General features: G+C 45.1%; 1 protein-coding gene across 2 annotated transcripts in view; it reads left to right on the forward strand.

Annotated features, from left to right (window-relative positions):
* The window catches only part of ACBD6 (acyl-CoA binding domain containing 6), a 395,397-nt gene that overhangs the window by 208,801 nt on the left and 161,391 nt on the right, over positions 1-25,205 (forward strand). For both annotated transcript variants that reach the window (XM_078643536.1, XM_078643527.1), the window contains exon 5: positions 13,718-13,823. In XM_078643536.1, coding sequence (XP_078499662.1) covers positions 13,718-13,823 — 106 coding nt within the window. The remainder of the gene's footprint in view (positions 1-13,717; positions 13,824-25,205) is intronic.

Raw genomic sequence — 25,205 nt, forward strand, 5'->3', positions numbered from 1 at the left:
GAGCAGCGTATAAATTTGTATTGTAGCGCATGCAACTAATACTTTCTATGAGGTCGGGGAGGGGTCAGGAGCCACTTCTTGTTCTTCTCTTATATTTTACAAGATGTCACTGTGCTAATTCCCTGCGTCACGTTACTTAGTATGTGTGTGTAAAGATATTGAAAAGTGCAAATGCACGTAAATAGTGAAGGTAAAACACGCAATGTTACAACGAATGTGTGTAACTAAATTTTGCACGCAATATATCCAACTTAGTGGTGACGTGCGTGGAATGTTTAAGGCTCTAAAAAGCTTACGTGCAATAAATTTCAGCATAGAACTCTGCACGTAAGTAGCGCTGCTATAAATAAATAATCCTCAGTGAAGTCTACGCTAAAAAACAACATATTAACACAATGGTGTGTAAATTAAACATGAGCAAAGAGAAGGTAAACCAAAAGTTGAGATAAATGCATAGAAGTCTGTGGACGTAAGTAGCGTTGCTAAAAAAAAATAATTCACACTGAAGTTTGCGCTCGGAAACAACATATTAACACAATGTCCTGTAAAGCAAACTTGAGCAAAGAGAAGGGAAACAAAAAGTTGAGATAAATGCATAAAACTCTGTGCACATAAGTAGCGCACAGAGTTTACTTGTGAGCAGCGTTTAAGTTTGTATTATATCACATGCAACTAATAGTTACAGCTTACCGGAGAAGCGTGCCCCACCCTGCCGTATTCAAATGATGTACACAGGACGTAACTTCATCAATAGCACTTTCGTCAAAACAACCAATTTTAAATATCGATCCAAACCAAGATCACTCCCCGCCCCCCTACAAAAATATAAGTTATTAACACTAAGCTATTTAAATCCTAAACAACAACTAAAAATAAGCTAAGAAAGAAAATTAGACCCAAAAAAACGTACCTATATGTACAGTGCATCTTCGTTTCTGCAGGAAATACCAGCTCACAGGAGACTGGCAAACCTAGAAATAAAACATAAAATAGATATTAGCAGCGAACACGTCCAAAGAGCTAAACATACAAAGTTAAAACACAACGTGCAAAGCGGAAAAAATAACACTTACCTAGATATACAGTGCATCTTCGTTTCAGCATGAAATACCAGCTCCTAAAAAAACGAGCAAACCTACAAAAGAAACAGAAAAGAGACATTAGGAGCCAAAAGGAGAAAATAGCTTACCGGGACAACGGAGCTCCCAAGTCACGAGCCAAACTACATAACAGCTCACACGACACGGCCAAACCTACAAAGGAAACAGAAAAAAGACATTAAGAGCGAAAACGTCAAAATACGTAAACATACAAAGGGAAACACATTTATAAATAAAATGCTCCTTAGCTGATCGCTTCGTGGGAACTTAAATCTTGCAGCCAACTCCAGCGACAGACACTTCTAAAAAGAACAAAACAGGCCGACACGAAAAAAAAAAAATAACACACACCCACCGCCGCGATGACGATCAGAAAAGGGATGGAGAGGGAAGAAATCGCGGGAACGCCCACGAATCTGGTCCGGCCATGATGGACAGATCTCTGTTCCAATGGCTAGCCTCCATTTATGGAGCTAGCCAATGGAGCAGAGGGCGGATTCCTAAGCCACATAGTATTCTCATTAGGTTTTCGCCTGCTCGAAAAGCTGCGCAGTGCACAGCTTTCACTTAGGCGAAACCTAAAAAGTACTAGCCTCTTGTGGTGATTTGTGGAAGGAGGTTGCGAGAAACCTTTCAACCTGGTGAATGTCAGTATGATGTATTTGTGTGGTAGAAACATGTCAGTGACATATGTAGCAGGCCTGTGTTGATTTTAATAAGGTAAAATATAACTACATGTAGAAATGGAGGAACAGCTATTTGTTGCTTCCTGTCTTTCACTGTGTTTTCACACTACATAGTATTACTACATGAGTGTGGTGGGGTACTATAGTGCAATGCCTAGGCTTTCTAGTCTGTGAAGATGAGAGGGCAAAAATGTTCTCTGAAGCACCGGCCGGTTTCACGGCACGTTTTGAAATAAAGTAACTTTGACCCCCATCTCGCAGTGAAAAAGTCTGCCATTTACTTTTAAATCACTCTTATCAAGAGAACGGTGGAATCAATAGAAATACAAACTCTTGTGGACCTCATAATGTAAATTGTGGACATCTGGGGGTCATGTTTTCTTGAAGGTTTTGTATTGAGGATAATTAGTGTGACTGTTGGGGATTTGATGCGTGGAATGTGAAAGCTATATTTAATCTGGCATTGGCAAACCCAAAATAGATAACCCTATATGACTAGTCAATGAGACTCTCCAAACCGTAATGGGCTTTCTGACTCCGAAAGTTCAATGAAAGCATACAGATGGTAGCAGCTCAGTATACATGTGCTTGTATCATAAATTGAGAACGAGAGAAATAAAAATTAAAAAATCTTTAAAAAATAATTCATAGCACATATGCTCCATGGACAAATATTAGAAGATTAGGATCCAGGTATGCATTGATTGCTTGGATGTTTTAAGTCTAAACAAGCGTTGACAGAGCCAATAAGTCTTGCCTTTGGAACCTGTTGACTTTGTCACTGCCTTTTTTGCCATGATGTGCAGCGTCTGAGATGTTGTGCAGCTTTAGCAAGAATTTGAAAAAGGCACAACGATGAGGCCAGAGTCTTGTTCTTCCGTTGACGCGCGCATGTCTGATGACATATGTGTGCACATGCGTCACAAATCATGAGCAGCAGCAGAATGAAATGGTGTCTTTTACTAAGTGTTTTTTTTATTCACTGACTCAACATGGTGGACCACCACTTGGATCGGTAATTAAAAAATGGAGATCTGGTTGAAGCTACACGGACGATGCAGCAAGTGGAGGGAAAAAACACTGACACAGCTGGTGGTAGCTTCATCATTGCATTTTTTTTATTATGGGGTGGAAGGCAACGCAGAGTGCAGGTGTGGGTTCTACATGGACAATGGATGGTGTAGGGGAAAAAGTGCTATGGCGTGGCCAGCAGTGTCTGCGTCATGTGTGATAGTGAGTGGAGGGACAACTCAGACAACGGATGTCAATACGGACATCAGAGAGAGAGAGAGCAGGTGGCGGCAATATGTACAACGGAGGTAAAGCAGGTGTGGTTCAACAGACAACAGAGGTAATGCATGGGGGGCAACACTGATAACTGAGGGTAGCCAGGAGAAGTTGGGGCAAGCAGACGGACAACAGAGGTTTGGGGGAGCTGAGGCAAGTAGACAGCGGAGGGTCTGTGAGTGGGAGGAACACATAGGGTTAGAAGTACACAAGGGAGGGAGCTGAAAAGCTCAATCTCGTACAGTACTTAAACACAAAGAAAAAAGTAGTGCCTAAAAAATTAGCAGTAGAAGGACACAGGTAATGTATCCATACTCTAAGGGGGGTGCGGTGGTGAAACACCAGATGAGAAAGGAAGCCTACAGCAGCTGACCAATAAGAAACAAGCAAATGAGTGACAATGAAGCCAGACATTGGTAAGCAATTGTGCGACCTCTAAGCTTACTGCATAAAACAAAAGCTCTTGCAAAGGACAGCACATGCCCTGTCTTAGGCGAGACCTAAAAAAAAGCTCCCTAAAAGTTAGCAAGTGAAGGGTACAAGTCAGCCAAACAAAGAGAGGGTAAAGAGGATATCCTTAAGCGTGGGGACAAATGTCAGATGGAAAAGGCGGACAAGGAAAGCTATTGAATAAGAAGCAAGCAAGAGAGTGACAATAAAGCCAACCAACCGCAAGCAATGGGAAAGCTATGAGACCCTGTACGTTCTTAGTAAGCCACAGTAGGTAATTCGCCACTAGGCTGCTTGCGCTGCCTGATAGGTGTGATCTAAAAAGGACGAATTTTGACCTGGGGTTAGGCCCCGAATACTTAATTACAAAACAGCAAATTTCGGACTGCCACCGAATAGAAGACGTAGTTGAATGCGTTGAGGATTTTGGGATTGTTGTTTTATCAGGACCTTACCATGAGCCCCAGTGTAAACCAGACCTGTAACCGTGCTGCACTGCGCCGTCTTCCATGAAGAGAGAGGGGTGTGGTGCAGCGGCCAGAGCGTCTGACTGGAGTGCCAGGCTCACGGATCAATCAGTAGCTCAGCACTGCACCCTGCGACTCTGGGCAATAGCTCACTTAAACTCCCCGATGGCCCCCAGCGGCTTGAGGGGTGATTAGTTTGAATTACAATATCGGAAACATACATGAAGTGTCTCTGCCCAGCCTATAGGATCCAGCGATTACACACCTCGTAGCTGAGATTAAAGGTGCATTCTCTTCACAGTGCCTGTTGTGAGGTTAAGAGTAGGACTATCTGTCCTGCTGTAAGGAATTCTTACTCTACAACGTTGGACATGATTAATTCTCGATATTTCTTGTATTTGTTGTCGTGATCTGGATTCGGTATGAGGTTCACATTCTGCTTCTATCCACCACAGCATTCAGCGGGGGGCAGTGGATCAGCCCCCTTCAGCCTTGGCTTTCTTGCATGAGATTGACTGCATTTGCCTGATCACATATGCACATCCACCTACAAAGAAACACACGGCGGCCACTTTTGCGTTGGGGGACATGTTTTCTTTAAATTAACTATTGCACCAGCTTGCTAAGTTCAGGCCTATTGGCTTTCCTAATTCTTGTTTTTTTTTGTCTTTGCTTTGGTTAGCCCAGAGTGGTAGTAGTACCCTGTGAGGACATTGGTAGGATTTCCCGGTGCCACCCCCTGCCGTGGTGCAGTGCCAGGAAGGCTGAGGTCTCCCGGTGATGGATTTGCCTGGTGAGACCTCAGCTGGCATTAGTAATTGGGGCAGCATGCGGGGTGGATGAGGTTGAACCACTGGGACATCATGCCCCTACCAATCCGTGTGCCATCCCATTCTTATGAAAATCACCCACTGCACGCCGAAACATCACAGCGGCGAGCAATTACAAGCTTTGGGCTTCTGCGGCAAACGAAGAAAGGCGCTGCTAATGAGCTTCTCCTCTGTCCGTGCCCACAGCTCCTGAGAGGGGCACAGGATTAAAGAAGAGGGATAATTGCAGTCCCTCTGAGGGGGCAGGGGACTGGAGTGGAAAGATAATTATACATTGTGAGAGTAGCTCCCCTGGGGGCAGAGAGAGGAAGTGCAGTGAAAGCCAAAAACCTCCTTTTTACCCATAGTTTAACAGTTTTTTGCTTGCTTACCATCTAGATTCAATAGACCTTACCCTGCTCACTACTTCAGTTTTGTAAGTCTCCCTAGGATCGCTCCATTTCGTTGTCTGGAGTCTTACTATCTTATTTTGACTCCCCCTTTGTCCAGTCTATTTAATTCCTTTCTCTTAATTTCGTACCTTCTAATATTTCTTTATATACCTTTCTCTTCCTCTTACACGAACCGCTTTTCCTTTTTGTCTCTCGTGCCCTCAGTCTGTAGTTTTTTTCCCTTTATTTCTACAGAGATTTTTATTAAATTCATTGGCTCACAAAGCCTATTGTGCACCGAAAAGGAGAAACAAACATTACAACAGAACGACAAGAGATTATGGAAATTTAGAAGAGGGCACTAAGAGCATGTGCTCACTTAGCCGCTCAAAGGATCACTGAAAACGTTCTCGCAGGGCGGCTCAAAGGGTCAAGGAGAAAGAAACATGTGCAACATTTCTGTTCAATGGGAAGGGTCTAAATAGATTTCCAAGAAATACAGGGCAGGGAAAAAATTTACAGGAGAATAGAAACAGTTAAAGGGATTTGTGGCAAATTTCCATTGGACAGTGCAGGAGGGTGGGTGCGTGGCCTATGCTTGAATTTTCATAACCACTGTATCCAACATCAGGGCAGACATGGAATGCCTCTCTAAAGAGTTCTGGGGCTCACTGCTGGCCACTGAAAGACTCCCACATGGTTCATCCCAACAGATTCATGCTAGCCACATGCTATGACTTCCTCTTGCAATTATCCCATGACATTCACAGTGATCCAGCCTATCCAGACAGACCTCTGATCCTCTCCCCTCCCACCTATGACTGCTGAGGTAGACCTTGGAGTAGGCCAATATATGCAATATTCATCAAGGTGAACTATAACATACAAGAACACAATAAAAGGAACCTACAGAACCGATCAAGCTTGGAGCACGCTTCTAACAATAACTGCGCTACTGTGTTTCACACCTCTTCATCCATCACACCGCTAAGCTCACATTCACATAACAGGATAAATGCAACTTTGATGGTCATCACACACGCCATGGAAATACTTTCTACATAGAATCTAAACAAGGACAACACCCTTCCAACCTCACACCCCTGCATGGTGTAACATGCTTCCTATGTGCGCAAGTGCTTTAGCTGCACACAAAGGGGTAGTAAATGGTATATAAATGTTACAGTACAAAAAGGAAAAACCAATGCACCCAGGACGAATGGTCAAACGATTCATAACCAAATATATGCCATGTTTTTAAACGATGAACATGTGACAGCTCTCCCGCCTGCCAATCATCCCTAGCCTCAAAATGTGCTTGTTTTACTCCTAAACATCAGTGATAACTGAGCAGAGTGTTATCCCGGAGTAGCTAAAAGGTTTGGACCTATAAAAGGCACTCAAGACAAATGTATTTACAAAAGTCTTGAAATACTTATGGTATAGTGTATGTTGGAACTGAAAAAGTTCCCTGAATGGGTCAAAGAATATGCACCCTTGCCCTTCGTTCCCCTTAGCGAGGTCCGGGCGGGTTTGGGTTTTTTAGACCTTTGTGCATGTAATCTTGAGTGTATGCTGAGAGTATGTTGTGACATGGACTCGGTTATGTTCAGTTGTTCACAGAGGCATAACATGTTTGCTTCATTTACTGAGTATGACTGTCGTCAGCTCACTGGGCAGAGGAGGACCTACAGTGGTTTCAGCATGTTGATCTTATTAGTAGCACAGGCCTTTTTTGCCTTATACCTGCACAGGGCGAGAGGCCTATTGAACTCACCTATTTAACCCCTTCGACGCTCATGACGAGCTGGGCTCGTCATGAGGTAGCCTCCTCGCACGCTCATGACGAGCCCAGCTCGTCATGAATAAAGGGATTTACAAATTCTCAGCGTACGGGGGGGAATCATGCCGCACGCATGCGGTTAATTTAATCCGTCATGCTCCTGTAACCGGGTCCTTTACTGCATTCATATGGGATATGAGTGTTGTGTGGTTGTTTTACAAATACACGTGTAGCAGTTTAATGATGGAGTGTGTTTGCTGTGTTGATCTGTGGCAACCAAGAATCCAAGTTGATTTGCTTGGGCAAGAGTGGTACACAAGATGGAAGTGGGAGAGAGCCTGCGAGATAGCAGTGTGAATTACCAGGCTCCTCTAAGGCATTCCTCTTGTCCTGTCTAGGGGATTAGACTCTGTTGCTCTTAAGTACTACTGCCTTGAAAGTCCAGTCTCCTGGGATGGGTATTTTGCCTATTCGGTCCTGCGAGACATGTTAGTATTGAGCCATTCCACACACCCACCACCTTAGGAGAAACTGCTGTGGTATCTATCACAAGATGAAGAATTAATCAGAAGAACAACTTACCTTTGGTAATGCTGTTTCTGGTGCATACTCTACCTAATTGTAGATACCTCGCCGCTCTCCCACCTCCCTGTTCTGTGTAATGGTCTCCTTTCTTTCTTAAAATACCCTAGTTTAGGAATCTGCACACTGTTTCTCACAGTTAACTGATAGGCTTTGTGTCTGTCTTGGAAGAAACTGACGCCAGCGGTCATGTATGGTACTTATGTGCTGCTCGGATCAACAGTTCAGTGTGAAAGATCGCCAAAACTGAGTCGCACAGCACCACCTTACTGCGCAAAGGAGCACTATTTTGAGCTTTCTGGGTCCAGTCGGACGTCTGGGGATTTTCACAATGTAAAGAATCTGCTGTTAGAGTATCAACCAGAAAGAGCGTTATCAAAGGTGCATAACTTGTTCTACATGTAGTGCGGGCAGATTGTGAATAGGCAGCTAGTGAACTACTGGGACATGTCATCTACCAACAAGGAAAGAGATCACCTGAGAGCAAATGTAGTGCCCTTTGCTGTCCGAGTCCTTGAGGACAACTTGCCTTACATTTTATCTGCTACCGACAGTCTGTTGAGGCCATACTACCAGGTTACCCAACACAGTTAATATTCCCAGATATGTGTTTGCTCATTTTGATGGCTTTATGAAATTTTATGTAGGCTAATGAGCTGTGTGTTTAGAATTGAAGTATGTTGTCCTTTTTTAAGAAAAAGCATTGGTTTGGCATTGATTGACTGAGATAATTTGTGTCACTGAATTCTGCGTGTCTGCCTTAACCATCTCCCTCAGTAAGCCTTGGACTGCATGGCTTCGCTACCCCAAGGGCCAAGTGCCAGATGGGTGTATTGGGTGCTCAGTTTTGTGCTCTAAGTAAGTTAAAGGCCCAGGGCACTAGTAGTAAAAGGCTTGGATTGTCACCGTTTGAGCCTAGAGAATCATGCCTACCCAAGGACTCATAAAAACAATTTCATGGTGTAGTATTGACAGTCACTTTTTTAACTGCCGTGCCAATGGACATCTTTCCTGCCATTAGACAGGCTGTGGATAAGTCCAGTAATGCAACTGTAGATTTGGGCTGGGCACTCCTTGAGTGCTGGGAAGTGATCAGCACAGTCATTCTAGCACGTTAGATGCAAGTTCCAACAGATGCTTTCCTAAAATGTCTGCCCTATCTGGTGATTATGTTCTAGGGATCTGGTACCACGTTACTCTTAAGAAAAAACATTTCCTTTCAACTGACTATGCCGGTCTCTTATGTGGCTTGTCATCTGTTCCTTCCCTATTCGTAATGGAGTCCTGGAATCTGGCAAGAGAATGTGATACATCTGTCCCCAGTAATAACCGTTAGCAAATGGTATGAGTTTTCATGAGGTTCCATATTTAACGTTTCCACAGCACCTCTCGTGAATCTTCCATAACACGCCTTCGGTGCGATGATATTTGAATCTTTACAAAACAGCAGAAAGGACGCAGAAGATGGTCCTGGTGTAGTAGTTAACATGTAGAAATCCTGGTAGCTGCAGTCCACTGTAATTGGTGCTGAAATAGCAGGTCTTTGACTTGCTCTCACATAAACATTGTCCTTCCTCACACACTTTGGACACTAGACACCCATGTTCAGAATGACTTCTTTGCCTTGACCCCTTACATACATTGCGACTCAAACACCATCTGAGGTCATCATCTTGGTGACTCAATGGACCTGAGTAGACAATGACACCAGACCATGAAGGTCTCCTGAAAGATTCAAGGAGCTGGTCCTCGGAGGTATATAACAGAGCCTTGTCCAGGAGATGTACTCCTTTAGGCACTCGGCGACACAAAGGGAAGTCATTCCCTTTCCTAGGGAAGTACGGGTTGAGGATGGAGCGAGACCCAGTCTTATTCTGTGCAGTTATATCTAAAGTAGCCCTATCACTGGAGAAATAGAATCGGATATGTTTTAGGTTCTTTCCAGTGGAGATAGCATTAAAGCATGAAAGATGGAAAAACAACCACAGACCAGAACTTGATATTAGACCCATAAAGACAAACCACTTCAGAAAAGAAGTTCACCATTGACACTATCAATGGAGCAAGCGGATCTGCACCCTGTTCCATACTCTAGCAAACCCAGACATAACAGCTTACTGTAGGCACACTTAGTCCCCAGGGCTCATGACTTGAGGAGATCTGCAGCATGCTGCGAAATGTTTCGCCAGCTGGCAGAATTTAGGAAGCTTAAGCTGTCTTAGTTAGGATAGTTTGTTGGGAAGGCCTTCTGGTCTACGGAAAAGGGCTCTTTAGGAAGGAAGCCGATGAAGAGATTCTTCCTCTAGTACCAACAGGGAGGGGAACCTGGCCATGAAGACCCAGGACAGGGTGATGGGAGCAGTTTTGAACTGAAATCTTTGCTCAGTAAGGCAACCACGGAAAGTGGGACAAGGGGGTGGGGGAATGTAGGTGTTAATTCATAACCAGTCCATCAGAAAGGCATGGTATTAACAGGCCTGTGGATCCAAGCACTAACTCGTGCTCCATTCAAGATAGTGGCTTTGATAGGGTGTGAACTGGTACACTCACACACTGTGTCCTAAGCCTTTGATAATTTACAAAAATGGACAGTTTAGATTCTCACACCTGGGCATACATTATCTCTATGTTCTAAAACTTCCATAATAATCATATACAGATAGGAATCTTCCCACCATTAAACTTGAGCCATGAGGCTACATAGCATGTGTTGAAACTCTGTCAAGTGTTCCACATACTCTGTATGTGTAAGTTTGGATATTAGCAATTAATATCCATATTCGGCAGACGTGTTTTTTATTCTGAGAAAACAAAAGAAAATTGAAGCAATTAAAAAGGAAATCGAAAGGGGGACCGGACTCGAGGAATGCAAAATGGACACCAATCCCTATAACTCCAGCCACACTCCCACCTTTGTCCTAGACAGGTGGCCACATGAGTTTTATGTACTTCTTATGACAGCACAGAAAACATGTGCTCTTAAGTATCACCAGCTGCACGCGGATCATGGTTTAGTTAAAGCTGATCACTTCATGCAGAGAGCAGGGGTGTTATTGGATTGGAAATTGCAAACCGTAACCAGCGTAGAACGTAAGTTGTGTTACCACTGCTTACATCACAGGTGAGTCCCACCTGAAATGTTCAGTTCTGGAAGGCAGACAGGAAACATTTTGTCCCGTTCATGCCAGCTCTCCAGAAGGACATATCCGACAGGGTTTAGATGTGGACATAAAGAATGGTGCTGGGTTTCAAGCTAAACACAATAGAGCCACCCAATAATCCCATGGGGACTGGGTATCATCAATAACAGAATATAAGTTGTCCCCCAAGGAATTTTTTAGGAATAATTGCAGCTTAGTGATGTCACAACAGTGATCAATAATCCAAAAGTGCAGGGAGATTCACACAAGAAAGTATCCAAAAGATTATTTAATTAGACTTTTGTACTTTTTTGAATTATCTTATAACTGCAACATGGCAACGGACATACTACTAGAGTATGGATGAATGAAATACCATACATAACATAAATTCTATGTGACAAATCATCAAATTTATAATCACAAATAATTAACATATAAGCAAAACGATGTTGGTGCTTCAACGTTTCGGTCCTGCGTCAGTCTAAAAGATCCTCAGGACCATCATCAGGACGATAATGTTGCACATATATATCTAGTGTAAAAAAGGAAATATCCTTAGCATCCCTACAAGTGTAAAGAGTATCGTCTGCTCAACACAAAAAACAAAAATAGTGAAATGCACCCACAGTGTCCAATCAAGCTCCATGCATAAAACCATGCCACCACATAATCGTGTTATTCCATTCTTAGTTACTTCAAAAAACACTAAAACACTTAGTTAAAGACTCACATTTCAGGGACTTCCAGACAGAAGTAACCAGGGAGAAAAGGGTCTGAATATCCAGAATCTAATACAAGAAAAACATGAATACCAACATAAAATCCTAATGTCTGTAGCTTATGAGGCTTTCAACCATATGAAGAATACAAAACTATACTCACAAGTGTTGTTGAATCTATCTCAACACCTACAACACCTAAAAATCAATAAAATCCACTTAATATAGCAAAATTCCAATGCCATAATCACCATAGGAGAGCAGTGGTTTATAGAACGTCTATTAAAATACTCACGAAGTTAAATTGAGTATCCTGTATTACCTGTAATTATAAAGTCAGCTAAATCAATACCTGTGAACAATTCCAGATTATAGGCCCTCACCAGATGGTCTCGCAAATTCGGAGGCAACACGTGGTATGGCTAACTGTTGTTCAACCTTCCTAATGAGATGGCAGTTATGTTTGAGTATCTTCTTTATGTGGTTGGACTCTGTCCCAAAAGTCATCACACAAGTTATGGGCTGAGTTATCGTGGTGTCCTCAGCTGGTTTTCCTTCTTTGGTTAGCAGAACCTCACGGTCGTAATACCACGCCCGTTTCATGGCCTGCTTGACCAATCTATACGGGTATGTCCTCATAACCAGTTTTGACTGAAGTATCTTCGCCTCCCGGGAATAATCCTCCCTCTTGGTACAGTTACGTTTGATACGTAAAAACTGTCCAAAAGGGTGGTTATCCCGTAGATTACGGGGGTGGTGGCTGTTGTACTTTACAGAGTGTTCCTGGCCGTAGTTTTAGTATATAGACTCATGGATAACACATCACCTTCATTCTTAATAGTGAGGTCTAGAAAGTTAATGGTGTTATTGTGGCTTTCCAGTGTGAATTGTAAATTATGATCTTGTTGATTCAGCCACTGGTGGAAACCTTGTAAGTCTTCATGTGATCCATTCCATACAATACATACATCATCAATATATCTAAGATATTGATGTAGATGATGACTGAAAGGGTTATTGTTATAAATCACCCTCTCCTCAAAGGCTGCCACAAACAAATTGACTATATCGGGCGCAAAAATTGCGCCCATGGCCACACCTTTCACCTGACCATAGAAGTCTGTCCTGAAAATTAAATCATTTTCTTCAATCCTCGCACAGTTCACTGTAAATTCATTGGGAACCTGGTGCAGTCTTAACACGATCCTCCAATATATTGCTAATGACCATGAGAGCTTCACCTTGTGTGATGCTTGTATATAAGCTCTCTATGTCCATTGTTGCAAGAATATGTTGGGTGGATGATATGGTTTTCCTTCCAATGTGAGAATAACATCCCTGCTGTCTTGTGTGTAAATCTTGTTTTGCATACAAAAGGCTTTAGAAAATGGTCAACCTATTCTGCCAGCGGTTGTAACACCGACTGGCATCCAGCCACAATAGGTCTCCCGGGGGGATTTTGACTTTGCTTGTGAATTTTTGGTAGCGTATAGAACGCTGGGATGTTAGTCTTTTTTATTCAAATATTCAAATTATTTTTTAATGAGCCACAAACCTTCCAACCTTTGGGTGGTCAGCAATAACATCTCTTTACGAATTCTTGCCGTTGGATCACCAGAAAGTTTGATATAATGTGCCGGATTGTTCAGCTGTCTTAGAACCTCACAATCATAGTCTGTTTTGTCCTGCAAAATTATACCCCCACCCTTATCCGCCGGTTTGACAATAAGATCATCACGACTGGACAAGGATTTTAGAGTAGCTCTTTCTTCTTTAGAAAAGTTGAATTTCACAAACTTTCTATCCTGAAAAAGTTGTTCAATTTCAGTAAGTACCACATTCAAGATCAAGCCCTTTGAGAGGAGGTTCAAGACTGTATAGTTACACGCATCGGAGGAAAGTGGGTGTACGGAGATTGCAGACATTCTGATTGTGAAACTGAAGAAACCCAGTTCAGGAGACTTCATGTCCCAGCAGAAGGCTTCTCTTGTAACGAGAGGACACATAAGAATGGAAATGGGAAACAGAGAGTGTACCTCATTTTCCTAATTTGGCTCTTTGCTGAATCTATACCTTTTATGCTTGTTCCTTACACAAGCTGCGACTATTCCTTCCGTCTTTTCAATCTGTATGCTGTCTGTTCTTGCCTATGCTGTTGTTCTGCAAATGTACTGTGCTCTGTTCTAAACTCTTTGCTCATTGTCTCAGTAGCTGTATTATTGGTTCTAAAGTTTAATGTTGCTTTTTAACTCCATTCATAAATTAGCTGTTAAATTTTCTTTGTCTTTTCTTTTTTTAGAGAGGAAGATAAGGACATATTTGATTACTGTCGTGAAAACAACATCGAGCGTGTCACTCATGCTATCCGTTCGAAGGACATTGATGTAAACCTGAGGGATGAAGAGGTAGGACAGTGAAAGTCATTTTTGTGGTGGTTTCTCTCTTTCTTCTATAGCCACGCCCTCATCCTGCCCAATGTTTTGAAAGGTCCTTGTGGTGGACAGTGGCTGCCTTTACCTGTAGCTACACTCTGGGATATGTGGACATGTAGCGTCTGTGACAAACTCGAGCGGATGAAAAAAGCAGGAACCTATTCAGCTCCTGCTGCTGTTGGATAAGTACCTGACAACCGTATTCGTGGTTGCGCCTAGGAACTTCCTTTGCCTGTCTTTGGCATCTGCTGCTCTTTCATCGCACTAGGATTGGCATTAGGAAGTTCTCATGAAGATTTTGCTCAATCACCCATACACACCATGATTTTAGCTGAAAAACTAGAGAAGATTATGTAATAGGATGACGGAAGGTTTCGGATAATTTCCTTCTTTTAAGGTTATTATAGAAACTCTGGAAGAGGCGTAATAAGCCTAGTGCAGACCAAGAACAATATGAATGTAAGTTTACTTAAACAGTTATAGAATTTCCTTAACTTTGCATCACAACAATATTACTGTGGTTTGGCGGAGCAGAAAGTCTCTCATAGATTGGTGGAGCTAACACTTTCACAAGCATGCAGATCTTCTGCCCACCGAGAGATGGGGGACCATCGGGTTTCCGACATAAAAGCCTCAGGTGCGTCCACTGTTGGAAATCCTTGACCCATTTTTATTGTTATGTGTATTTGTACACTGTCACCTGCGGGGGTATTCTGGTGCTGAGCAGGTGTGTGTGTGCCTAGACCTGACCATGGTAGTTGGTTAATTCAAAATCCAGATCTTCTGCTACTTGCAGGATTCAAGAAGAGAGAAGGAGGCTCTGATGTGGAGTGAGAGGCTCTTTCATGCTTTAGGAGCGATGTAAGATAACAGCCTTTCTCCAGATCTGCTTCTTTGTATGCTTGGGATGTGTAAGAGTTTGAGTCCTGCGGAGCAAAGGTGCCTAGGTGGTTGGTGGAAGAAGGTGCAACTGTTCAGTTAGGTGGGGGCCTGAGTTGTAGAGTGCCCTGAATGTGCATGTGAGGAGTTTGAATCGAGCATGTTTGTGTATCGGGAGCCAGTGGAGTTCCCTGGGTGGTGTGAATAGAATTCTGTATGAAGCGCTATGAGACCTTTGTGGTGATATATGCGCTCTATAAATGACAAATACAAATATGGGAGGTTGAGGAAGAGTCTGGCTGCTGAGTTCTGTATAGGTTGTAGTATTGTAGTGAGTTGCTTAGTGATGTTGGTGTAGAAGGCTTTCCCATAGCTCAACTTGCTGTTGACTTGGTCATGAGTGGCAGTTTTTCTAGTTTGGCTTGGGAGCCATTTGAAGATCTTCCTAAGCATCTTAACGCCATTGATGCAGTGACAGTGTTGACTTGTGATGTCATGTCAAGTTCACTGTCAATTATTCTGAGGGTCCTGGTGTGGGTTCTGGGAGTGTGCGTGTGTGTCGGAGTTTGGCCGGCCACCAGTTAGAGTCCCATGATGAGGTGTTCTTGCTTAAGATCACTGCTTCTGTCTTGTCAGTGTTGAGCTCAAGGCAGGTGCCTTTCATCCAGTTGATGACTTTGTCATGCAAGTGGTGAACTTGGGTGTTGGGTTCTTGTCCGAAATGAAGAGAATGAGCTGCATGTCATCAGCATAAAAGAGAATTTTGATTTTGTGTACAAAAGTGACTTTGAGTTTTCTGTCTTTCGGAGTCTGCCACGTCATTAAAGCAATGCCCAGACCGATTTAGGGTGGGGCCTCAACTAAGCCTGGCGGTCCCGGGTAGGAAAATAGAATAAGCATTGGCTAAGCAAATAGGTCTCACCTACGAGAGAGCTATTGGCTTTGTCGGTGTTTTTTTGTGTTATCCTTGTACAGCAGCATGACTGAAAGTAATTTTAAGAAGTGTTATGAAATTAGAGAGCTGGCCTCATTATAATGCTTTTTTATTGCAGGCAAAGGGGCAAGAAGCAACACAGAGGAGGGAGTTTGGTGGGGGCAATGGAGGATGTGGGAAAGAAGCGCTATGGTGACTCGGCCAGTGTTGGTCATTTCATTCGCTTTTTTTTTGTTTATTGTCGGAGGGAACAAAAAGGGAGGGAAGTGGACAAGAGACAACATGGAGGGGAGGAGGGGGTGAGGCAAGCGACTACAGAGGGTAGGAAGGATGGACTGGGATCAAGTTGACAATAGAAGGGGAGGGAATGGGTGGGGGCAATCTGACAACAACGGAGGTGGGGGGGGGGGGTTGGGGCAAGCTGATGACACCTGGAGGCAAGTAGACAGCAGAGGGTTGGCGGCAGCATTAGCATGGATGGGCTAAATACATGAAGGACCTATCTCAAAAGACACTCACTCATATTGCATTTAAACTCGAATAAAAACAGGCCGTGGCAAAGCCAATAGGTCTCGACTACGTAAGAGTTATTGGCTATGCGAATGTCCTTTAGCTGTGTTGTACAGCAGCATGACTAAAAGTTAGTGACTTAAAGGAGAGTGGCTGGAGGATAGTGCCTGGAGGGGAGGGGAGTGGTGTGGCGTAGAGTAGCATAGAGTACAGTGGCGTAGACTAAATTAGAGTGACGTTCAGTGGAATGGAGTGGTGCAGACCAACACAAAGAGGAAGGAAGCCTACAGCAGCTGACCATTAAGAAGCTAGGAAATGAGAGGGACAGTGAAGTCAACCAATGGTAAGTAACGGGCAGCCTCCGCGACCACTGTTAGAAAGCAAAAGACCTTGAACAGACCATGTGCGCTGTCTAGGCAAGACCTAAAAATGTCCCTACAATAAAAAACTATAGAAAGCTACCTGCCCACCAGAGACATTGATTTTAATTTTCCCATCTAAACCGCTGCTTTGAAGATATTTTCCTGAAATAGAAAAAAAAGAGCGCTTTGTGGGCCACAAAAACATAGCATTCCTTGACATCCAGCTTGTGGGGTATCTCGAAATGAAGCAGGCTATCCTATGCTGAGGGGCAGATCAGTGAGGTTCTTTCAGTGTTGAGTGCAGCCCGCCAGGCCATAAATTAACTTTTGAGTTTCCTCTACTATGGGCTCGGGTCTAAAATGGGACCTTGCCTTTCTTTGCGTAACTGATGGAACAGACATTTTATACACTGAAGTTACTTGTGGAGGAAGTTAGGTGAGGAGGAACTTGCCTGGCTCTGTGTTGAATACAAGTACCTCCTGCGCGATATTTCAGTCTGTTGTGTACATATTGAGCTGTAGAAGGCAGTGATGATGTGTACATGTGAATCTGCAGCAATCTGAGATACTGGTGCATATGAACCTATAGCAGGCAGTGATTTGTGTGTTACAAATGGACCTTTAGTAGTCAGTAATGTTTGCTGTGTATGCTCCTGTACAGGTGGTGATGGACCACTGGTAGTCAGTGATACCCTCCTTTGGAGCACAAATAGCTGCCAGAGATAATCTGAGAATAATATGGATGAGAAGTCACCCATGCATCCGTAGCAGTTCTATATGTACCTATTGCAGTCAGTGATGACCTGTACATTTGAACCTCTGGCAGTGTGTTTGTTTAACGCGGGCGCACCTGCGGTACGTATGGTATGTATGGACCTCTAGCTGTGAGAGGAAACCGCTTTTACAACGCGGGCTGAGCCATGCACGTCATTTCCCCACAAGTGTAACCACGCTTGCCTGAACCACGCATGGTTAAGGCAGATAGCAGTCTAGTGTTTAGATGGGCGGGGAGAAGAAAAGGAAGCGTTGGAACAGGAAGCTCCAGGCGCGAACAGATAAGTGGGGGGACAAGGTTTTAGGGCTCAAGGTGGGGTTGTTTTAAGGATAGGGGCAGGTTTTGGAAGGGCAGTTTTAAGGGGTGGGGCGGTTTTAGGGCTCAGGGCGGGGGAGGGGGATCAGGTAGTTTAATGGGGGGGGCAGGATTTTAGGCCTCATGGCAGCGGAAGAGGCACAGGTAGTTTTCAGGAAAGCGCGGGGTAAGTTTTAGGGCTCGGGCAGTGGGCGTGGTATTTTTTGGTAGGTAGCAGGGTTGTAGGCCTCAGGGCGTGGGGAGCAGAAGGGATAGTTTTAAGGGCACAGCAGGTTTTAGGCCTCAGGGCGGGGGGCGAGGTAGGGGGATTTGATTTTATAGTTTAGGGCAGGAAGGGGGGGTTGGGGCAGTAGTAATCTTTACCAACCATATCCATTTACCAATCGTGCCTTTACCACGAAATTGAGAGTGGTTTAGACGCTTTTGTGGTTAGGACGGCGTTGTAGAGGCCCGCGTGGTTCAACCATGCGTGCCTTTGTCATACAACTGTGTAGCAGGGGCGGATTGGCACTGCGGGCACTCGGGCATTGGCCGAAGGGCCGGTGTCCCAGTGCCCTCTGTGGGCCGTTTTTTTTCTCCCCTTTCCCAGCTCTCTGTGGACTGGGAAAGGGGAGAAAAAAACGGCCCACAGAGGGCACCGAGACAGACAGAAAGGAAAGCAGCTTCGCTGGTCGGCCGCAGCGATTATCACCTGTGGCCTCCTTCACCCCCTGGCCTGCACAGCAATCACACAGAGGGTGGCCTGGGGAGGGGTGATTGTCTGCCAGAATTGGCCTCCCTAGGGGCCAGGTGTTGCTTAGGCCTTTGAGCCATTTTCACATCGGCCCCCTGGGGCCCACTCGGACTGTTTGTTTTAACACCTCGCCCACAGCCCTTCACATGCAGGGCATAGTGGGCGAGGAAGAGAGGAAGAATGGGTCTCGCTGTGGGTGCCAGGTGATGTTTGGAAGGAGCACATCTTCACCTACGCCTCCCCCTGACTACCATGGATGACCCAGCAGCTTTTTTGTGCTACCCTGCCAGGACATTGCCCTGAGGCAGTGGAGGGCTGGGGATGACTGAGTAGTTTAGTAATAGCAGGGTCCTCGCTGCTTTTCAGGTGCCCCTGTGCTTGAGGGCTAGAATAATTTTGCAACAGAAAGGTGCCTTGCTGTTTTATTAGTTGCTCAACTTTTAGGCCATTGTCACCTTGGCCCTGTGTCCTTTGCAAGAACAGTATCCTCCCACTTACATTCCTTGTGTGTGCATAGGCATATATGGCCTGATGCCAGAGTTGTCAGAGATGGGGAATCATGTTTGAGTCCCAGCGTCTGCTCAACACCCTGTGATTCTGGGCAGATCACTTCATCACCCAGGCCGTTAAATAAACCAGCATTTACAATGCAATAGGTCTCGCAGCATTAAAGTTTGAGCTATTGGCATTGTATATTACAATGTGTTGCATTAATTTGTTATCAAACTCTGAATTGTTTTATAAAGATGATTTGCAAACTATCAAATGTTGCTGAATAGTAAGCAACGTTGTGAATAATATTGTTTGCTAGTCATCCTTGTGTACCAGAGTACTTCACTTGAGGCAGAGGTATTATCTTTAGACTACAGGTGCCGGTGCCGCTTGAGCTAGAAACAGGGCCAGCCACTCACTACTCTGCACTCACTACTCACTACTCTGCACTCACTACTCTGCACTCACTACTCACTACTCTGCTCACTACTCACTACTCACTACTCACTACTCTCCACTCACTACTCTACTCACTACTCACTACTTTCTACTCACTACTCTCTCACTACTCTACTCACTACTCTGCACTCACTACTTTACTCACTACTCTACTTACTCACTACTCTACTCACTACTCTACTCACTATTCTACTCACTACTCACTACTCTACTCACTACTCTACTCACTACTTTACTCACTACTCTACTCACTACTCACTACTCTACTCACTACTCTACTCACCACTCACTACTCTACTCACTACTCTGCACTCACTACTCACTACTCTACTCACTACTCACCACTCTACTCACTACTCTGCACTCACTACTCACTAATCTACTCACTACTCTACTCTCTACTTACTACTCACTACTCTACTCACTACTCACTACTCTGCTCACTACTCTACTCACTACTCTACTCACTACTCACTACTCTCCACTCACTACTCTCCACTCACTACTCTACTCACTACTCACTACTCTACTCACTACTTTCTACTCACTACTCTACTTACTACTCACTACTCTACTCACTACTCACTACTCTGCACTCACTACTTTACTCACTACTCTACTTACTCTACTCACTACTCTACTCACTACTCTACTCACTACTCTACTCACTACTCTGCACTCACTACTCACTACTCTACTCACTACTCACTACTCTACTCTCTACTTACTACTCACTACTCTACTCACTACTCTACTCACTACTCTACTCACTACTCTGCACTCACTACTCACTACTCTACTCACTACTCACTACTCTACACTTACTACTCACTACTCTACTCACTACTCTACTCACTACTCTCCACTCACTACTCTCCACTCACTACTCTACTCACTACTCACTACTCTACTCACTACTCTGCACTCACTACTTTACTCACTACTCTACTTACTCTACTCACTACTCTACTCACTACTCACAACTCTACTCACTACTCTACTCACTACTCTACTCACTACTCACTACTCTACTCACTACTCTACTCACTACTCACTACTCTACTCACTACTATGCACTCACTACTCTACTCACTACTCACTACTCTACTCACTACTCACTACTCTACTCACTACTCTGCACTCACTACTCTACTCACTACTCTACTCACTACTCTACTCACTACTCTACTCACTACTCTACTCACTACTTACTACTCACTACTCTACTCACTACTCACTACTCTACTCACTACTCTACTCACTACTCTACTCACTACTCTGCACTCACTACTCTACTCACTACTCACTACTTACTACTCACTACTCTACTCACTACTCACTACTCTACTAACTACTCACTACTCTACTCACTACTCTACACTCACTACTCACTGCTCTACACTCACTACTCACTGCTCTGCACTCACTACTCACTGCTCTGCACTCACTACTCACTACTCTGCACTCACTACTCACTACTCTGCACTCACTACTCACTACTCTACCCACTACTCTCCACTCACTACTCTACTCACTACTCTACTCACTACTTTCTACTCACTACTCTACTCACTACTCACTACTCTGCTCACTACTCTACTCACTACTCTCCACTCACTACTCTACTCACTACTCTACTCACTACTTTCTACTCACTACTCTACTCACTACTCACTACTCTGCACTCACTACTTTACTCACTACTCACTCACTACTCACTACTCTACTCACTACTTTCTACTCACTACTCTACTCACTACTCACTACTCTACTCACTACTCTACTCACTACTCTGCACTCACTACTTTACTCACTACTCTACTTACTCTACTCACTACTCACTACTCTACTCACTACTCTGCACTCACTACTCTACTAACTACTCACTACTCTACTCACTTCTCACTACTCACTACTCTACTCACTACTCTGCACTCACTACTCACTACTCTACTCACTACTCACTACTCTACTCACTACTCTACTCACTACTTACTACTCACTACTCTACTCACTACTCTACACACTACTCTACTCACTACTCTACTCACTACTCTGTACTCACTACTCTACTTACTACTCACTACTCACTACTCTACTCACTACTCTACTCACTACTCTACACTCACTACTCACTACTCTACACTCACTACTCACTACTCTGCACTCACTACTCACTACTCACTACTCTGCACTCACTACTCACTACTCTGCACTCACTACTCACTACTCTGCACTCACTACTCACTACTCTGCACTCACTACTCACTACTCTGCACTCACTACTCTGCACTCACTACTCTGCACTCACTACTCACTACTCTGCACTCACTACTCTGCACTCACTACTCTGCACTCACTACTCTGCACTCACTACTCTGCACTCACTACTCTGCACTCACTACTCTGCACTCACTACTCTGCACTCACTACTCACTACTCTGCACTCACTACTCTGCACTCACTACTCACTACTCTGCACTCACTACTCTGCACTCACTACTCACTACTCTGCACTCACTACTGCACTCACTACTCACTACTCTGCACTCACTACTCTGCACTCACTACTCTACACTCACTACTCACTACTCTGCACTCACTACTCACTACTCTGCACTCACTACTCACTACTCTGCACTCACTACTCACTACTCTGCACTCACTACTCTGCACACTCACTCTGCACTCACTACTCACTACTCTGCACTCACTACTCACTACTCTGCACTCACTACTCACTACTCTGCACTCACTACTCTGCACTCACTACTCACTACTCTGCACTCACTAATCACTACTCGGCACTCACTACTCTGCACACACTACTGTGCACTCACTACTGTGCACTCACTACTCTGCACACACTACTGTGCACTCACTACTCTGCACTCACTACTCTGCACTCACTACTCACTACTCTGCACTCACTAATCACTACTCTGCACACACTACTCTGCACACACTACTCTGCACACACTACTCTGCACACACTACTCTGCACTCACTACTCTGCACTCACTAATCACTACTCTGCACTCACTAATCACTACTCGGCACTCACTACTCTGCACACACTACTGTGCACTCACTACTCTGCACACACTAATCACTACTCGGCACTCACTACTCGGCACTCACTACTCGGCACTCACTAATCACTACTCGGCACTCACTACTCGGCACTCACTACTCGGCACTCACTACTCTGCACACACTACTCTGCACTCACTACTCTGCACTCACTACTCTGCACTCACTACTCTGCACTCACTACTCTGCACACACTACTCTGCACTCACTACTCTGCACTCACTACTCTGCACACACTACTCTGCACACACTACTCTGAACACACTACTCTGCACACACTACTCTGCACACACTACTCTGCACACACTACTCTGCACTCACTACTCTGCACACACTACTCTGCACTCACTACTCTGCACACACTACTCTGCACACACTACTCGGCACTCACTACTCTGCACACACTACTCGGCACTCACTACTCGGCACTCACTACTCGGCACTCACTACTCGGCACTCACTACTCGGCACTCACTACTCGGCACTCACTTCAGCCGAGACCTAAAAACCGGATCTAGAGTACTGTAATTGGTGCTCATGAATAGAACTCAGGTCTGGTTTTCTTATGTTGTGGATTTCTGATTTATGTGATGATTAGAGTCTAGGACATAGCTGGTTGGGAAAGAGTATCTAACGACATTGTGCAGGGTGTTAAGACTGCAAGTAAGTATTGGTTTTCAGAACTGCAGTGCTCCTAGTCTTTACCAATGTTACTGGCTCTGTAAGCTTTAAAATGCTTAATTTACTAAATATTTCTCTACAAATTAGACCTCAAAGAGTAGCCAAATGGTATTTCATGAAAGGGCACGCCCCTTGAATGTAGGGCACGCCCCTTGAATGTAGGGCACGCCCCTTGAATGTGGGCCACGCCCCTTGAATGTAGGCCACACCCCTTGAATGTTGGTCACGCCCCTTGAATGTGGGCCACACCCCTTGAATGTGGGCCACGCCCCGCAAATGTGGGCCACTTTTTTCGTCAGTGCCCGGGCCAAATTGTGATCCAATCCGACCGTGCCGTGTAGTGTATGCACAAATGTTACACTCACACTTTGGCAGTATGGGTCGGAGGCAGTCGCTAGCCTTCACTGCTTACGTGTGGTAACTATTTATGATTATTTATATGTGTGGACCTGTCGCAGTTGGTTGTTGTGGTAGACGTGAATATGTGCCAGCGATTGGCATCCTCTGCAGAGTGACTTGTGTGATTGACGTCGTCACTCTGTCTGAGAGTAAACGGCATCCGCTCTCGAGCAATGCTTGCTGCGTTTGACAGTCTCCCTCCGCCGTCACTGTGTTTGCTGGCAGCCCTTGCTGTGCTTGGGAGACAGCCTCACACTTAGCGCTTGCTCTAATAGACAGGCAGCCATTGCTGTGTGTCACGCACAGACTTTCAGGCTTCGCTCGGTGTGGCGTATATCAAGGAGGCGGCAGTCCGTGTGGGTAACGGGGAGCCTCGTGAAGTGTTCAGAATATGTGATGGACAGCATGTTGGAGAATGCGGCTGCTCGCTTACTTTTTGCCCTCCCTAAGCACTGTCACACCTCTCATCTCTTGCGCCGTCTTCACTGGTTGCCTATTGAACAGTGAATTCAGTTTAAAACTCTCTGTAGCACCCATACGATCCTACATGGCCTCTCTGTAGCACCCATACGATCCTACATGGCCAGAGTCCCCAGATTCTGCAGGGGCTCTGTACATTTTATGTCCCAGCGCGAGCGCTACTCTCCGCAGATCTGTACCCTACTCGGGTGCGAGGGAGCAGGTGGGCGGTGCTCATTTAGGGCTTTGGCCCCCGCGCTATGGAACTCCATTCCTCTTGCCGTTCGTAGCACTCAAGACCACTGGGCATTAAAAAAAACCAGATCAAAATGTAGTTGTTTGAGTCCATCTAGCTCCATGGCGTGAAGGCATGGTGCACACGTTCCCTGGGCATTTAGAAACTGATCATACCTTGTCGTCGTTTTAGCTGTCTAGCTTCTCCTACCCTGGCTTTCCGTCCGCCAGCGCTGGGATGCCACAGTGTCGGGCAGTCATACAAAAATATATAACATAATGTACGCTGCACCTGCTGTGCCAAGGCCAGCCTCTCGCACACAGCGCCCGTGTGTCACGGACAGCCTCTCTCATGCAACACTCACTGTATGTGACGCCCAGCCTTTCTAAAGCAGGAAGTAGCCCCCGTGGGAAGAATAGCAGCTGTCAGTCAGCACTCACAGTATGTGACACAATATCTCAGTCACGCTCGCTATCCGACCGAGCCTCTCAGCCAGCGCTTACATTATGTGACTGCCTGTCTGAGGCATTCAACACTCACTCACTGTGAGTGAAGGAGACTGTCTGAAGCAGCCCACTGTTGCTGGCAGCCTCTCTTACCACTCTTGTGTGACGGCTAGCCAAAAGCAGGTGACGCCATCTGTGTGAAGGACAGCTTCTTTCAAGCCGCACTGGCCGGGTGTGACGGCTTCAGACCGAGCTCAGCTCGCAGTATGTGAGCGAGCTTCTCTCGAGCAGCATTGTGTGTGTGAGACGGACATCCCCTTAGCCAGAGCTCGGTGTTTCTTGAACAGTCTCGGCGACCCTCACTCTCTGGAGTGCCACGTATTACAGCAAGTGTGTCCTGGGCAGCCTCACGCAGACCTCACTCGTGGTTCGTGACGGAGCCCCTCAGTGGCGGCTGGAGCTCGCTGCTTGTGGTGGACAGCTTTAGACAGGCATCAGTCGCAGTATGTGACACAGAGGCCCTCAGAAGCAGGCAGCGCTCCCTGTGCGCTGGAATCGGATCTCCCTGTGTGACATGCACGCC

Source organism: Lissotriton helveticus, chromosome 1_1 (genome assembly GCF_964261635.1).
Source record: "Lissotriton helveticus chromosome 1_1, aLisHel1.1, whole genome shotgun sequence".
In the NCBI taxonomy this organism is placed as follows: Eukaryota; Metazoa; Chordata; class Amphibia; order Caudata; family Salamandridae; genus Lissotriton; species Lissotriton helveticus.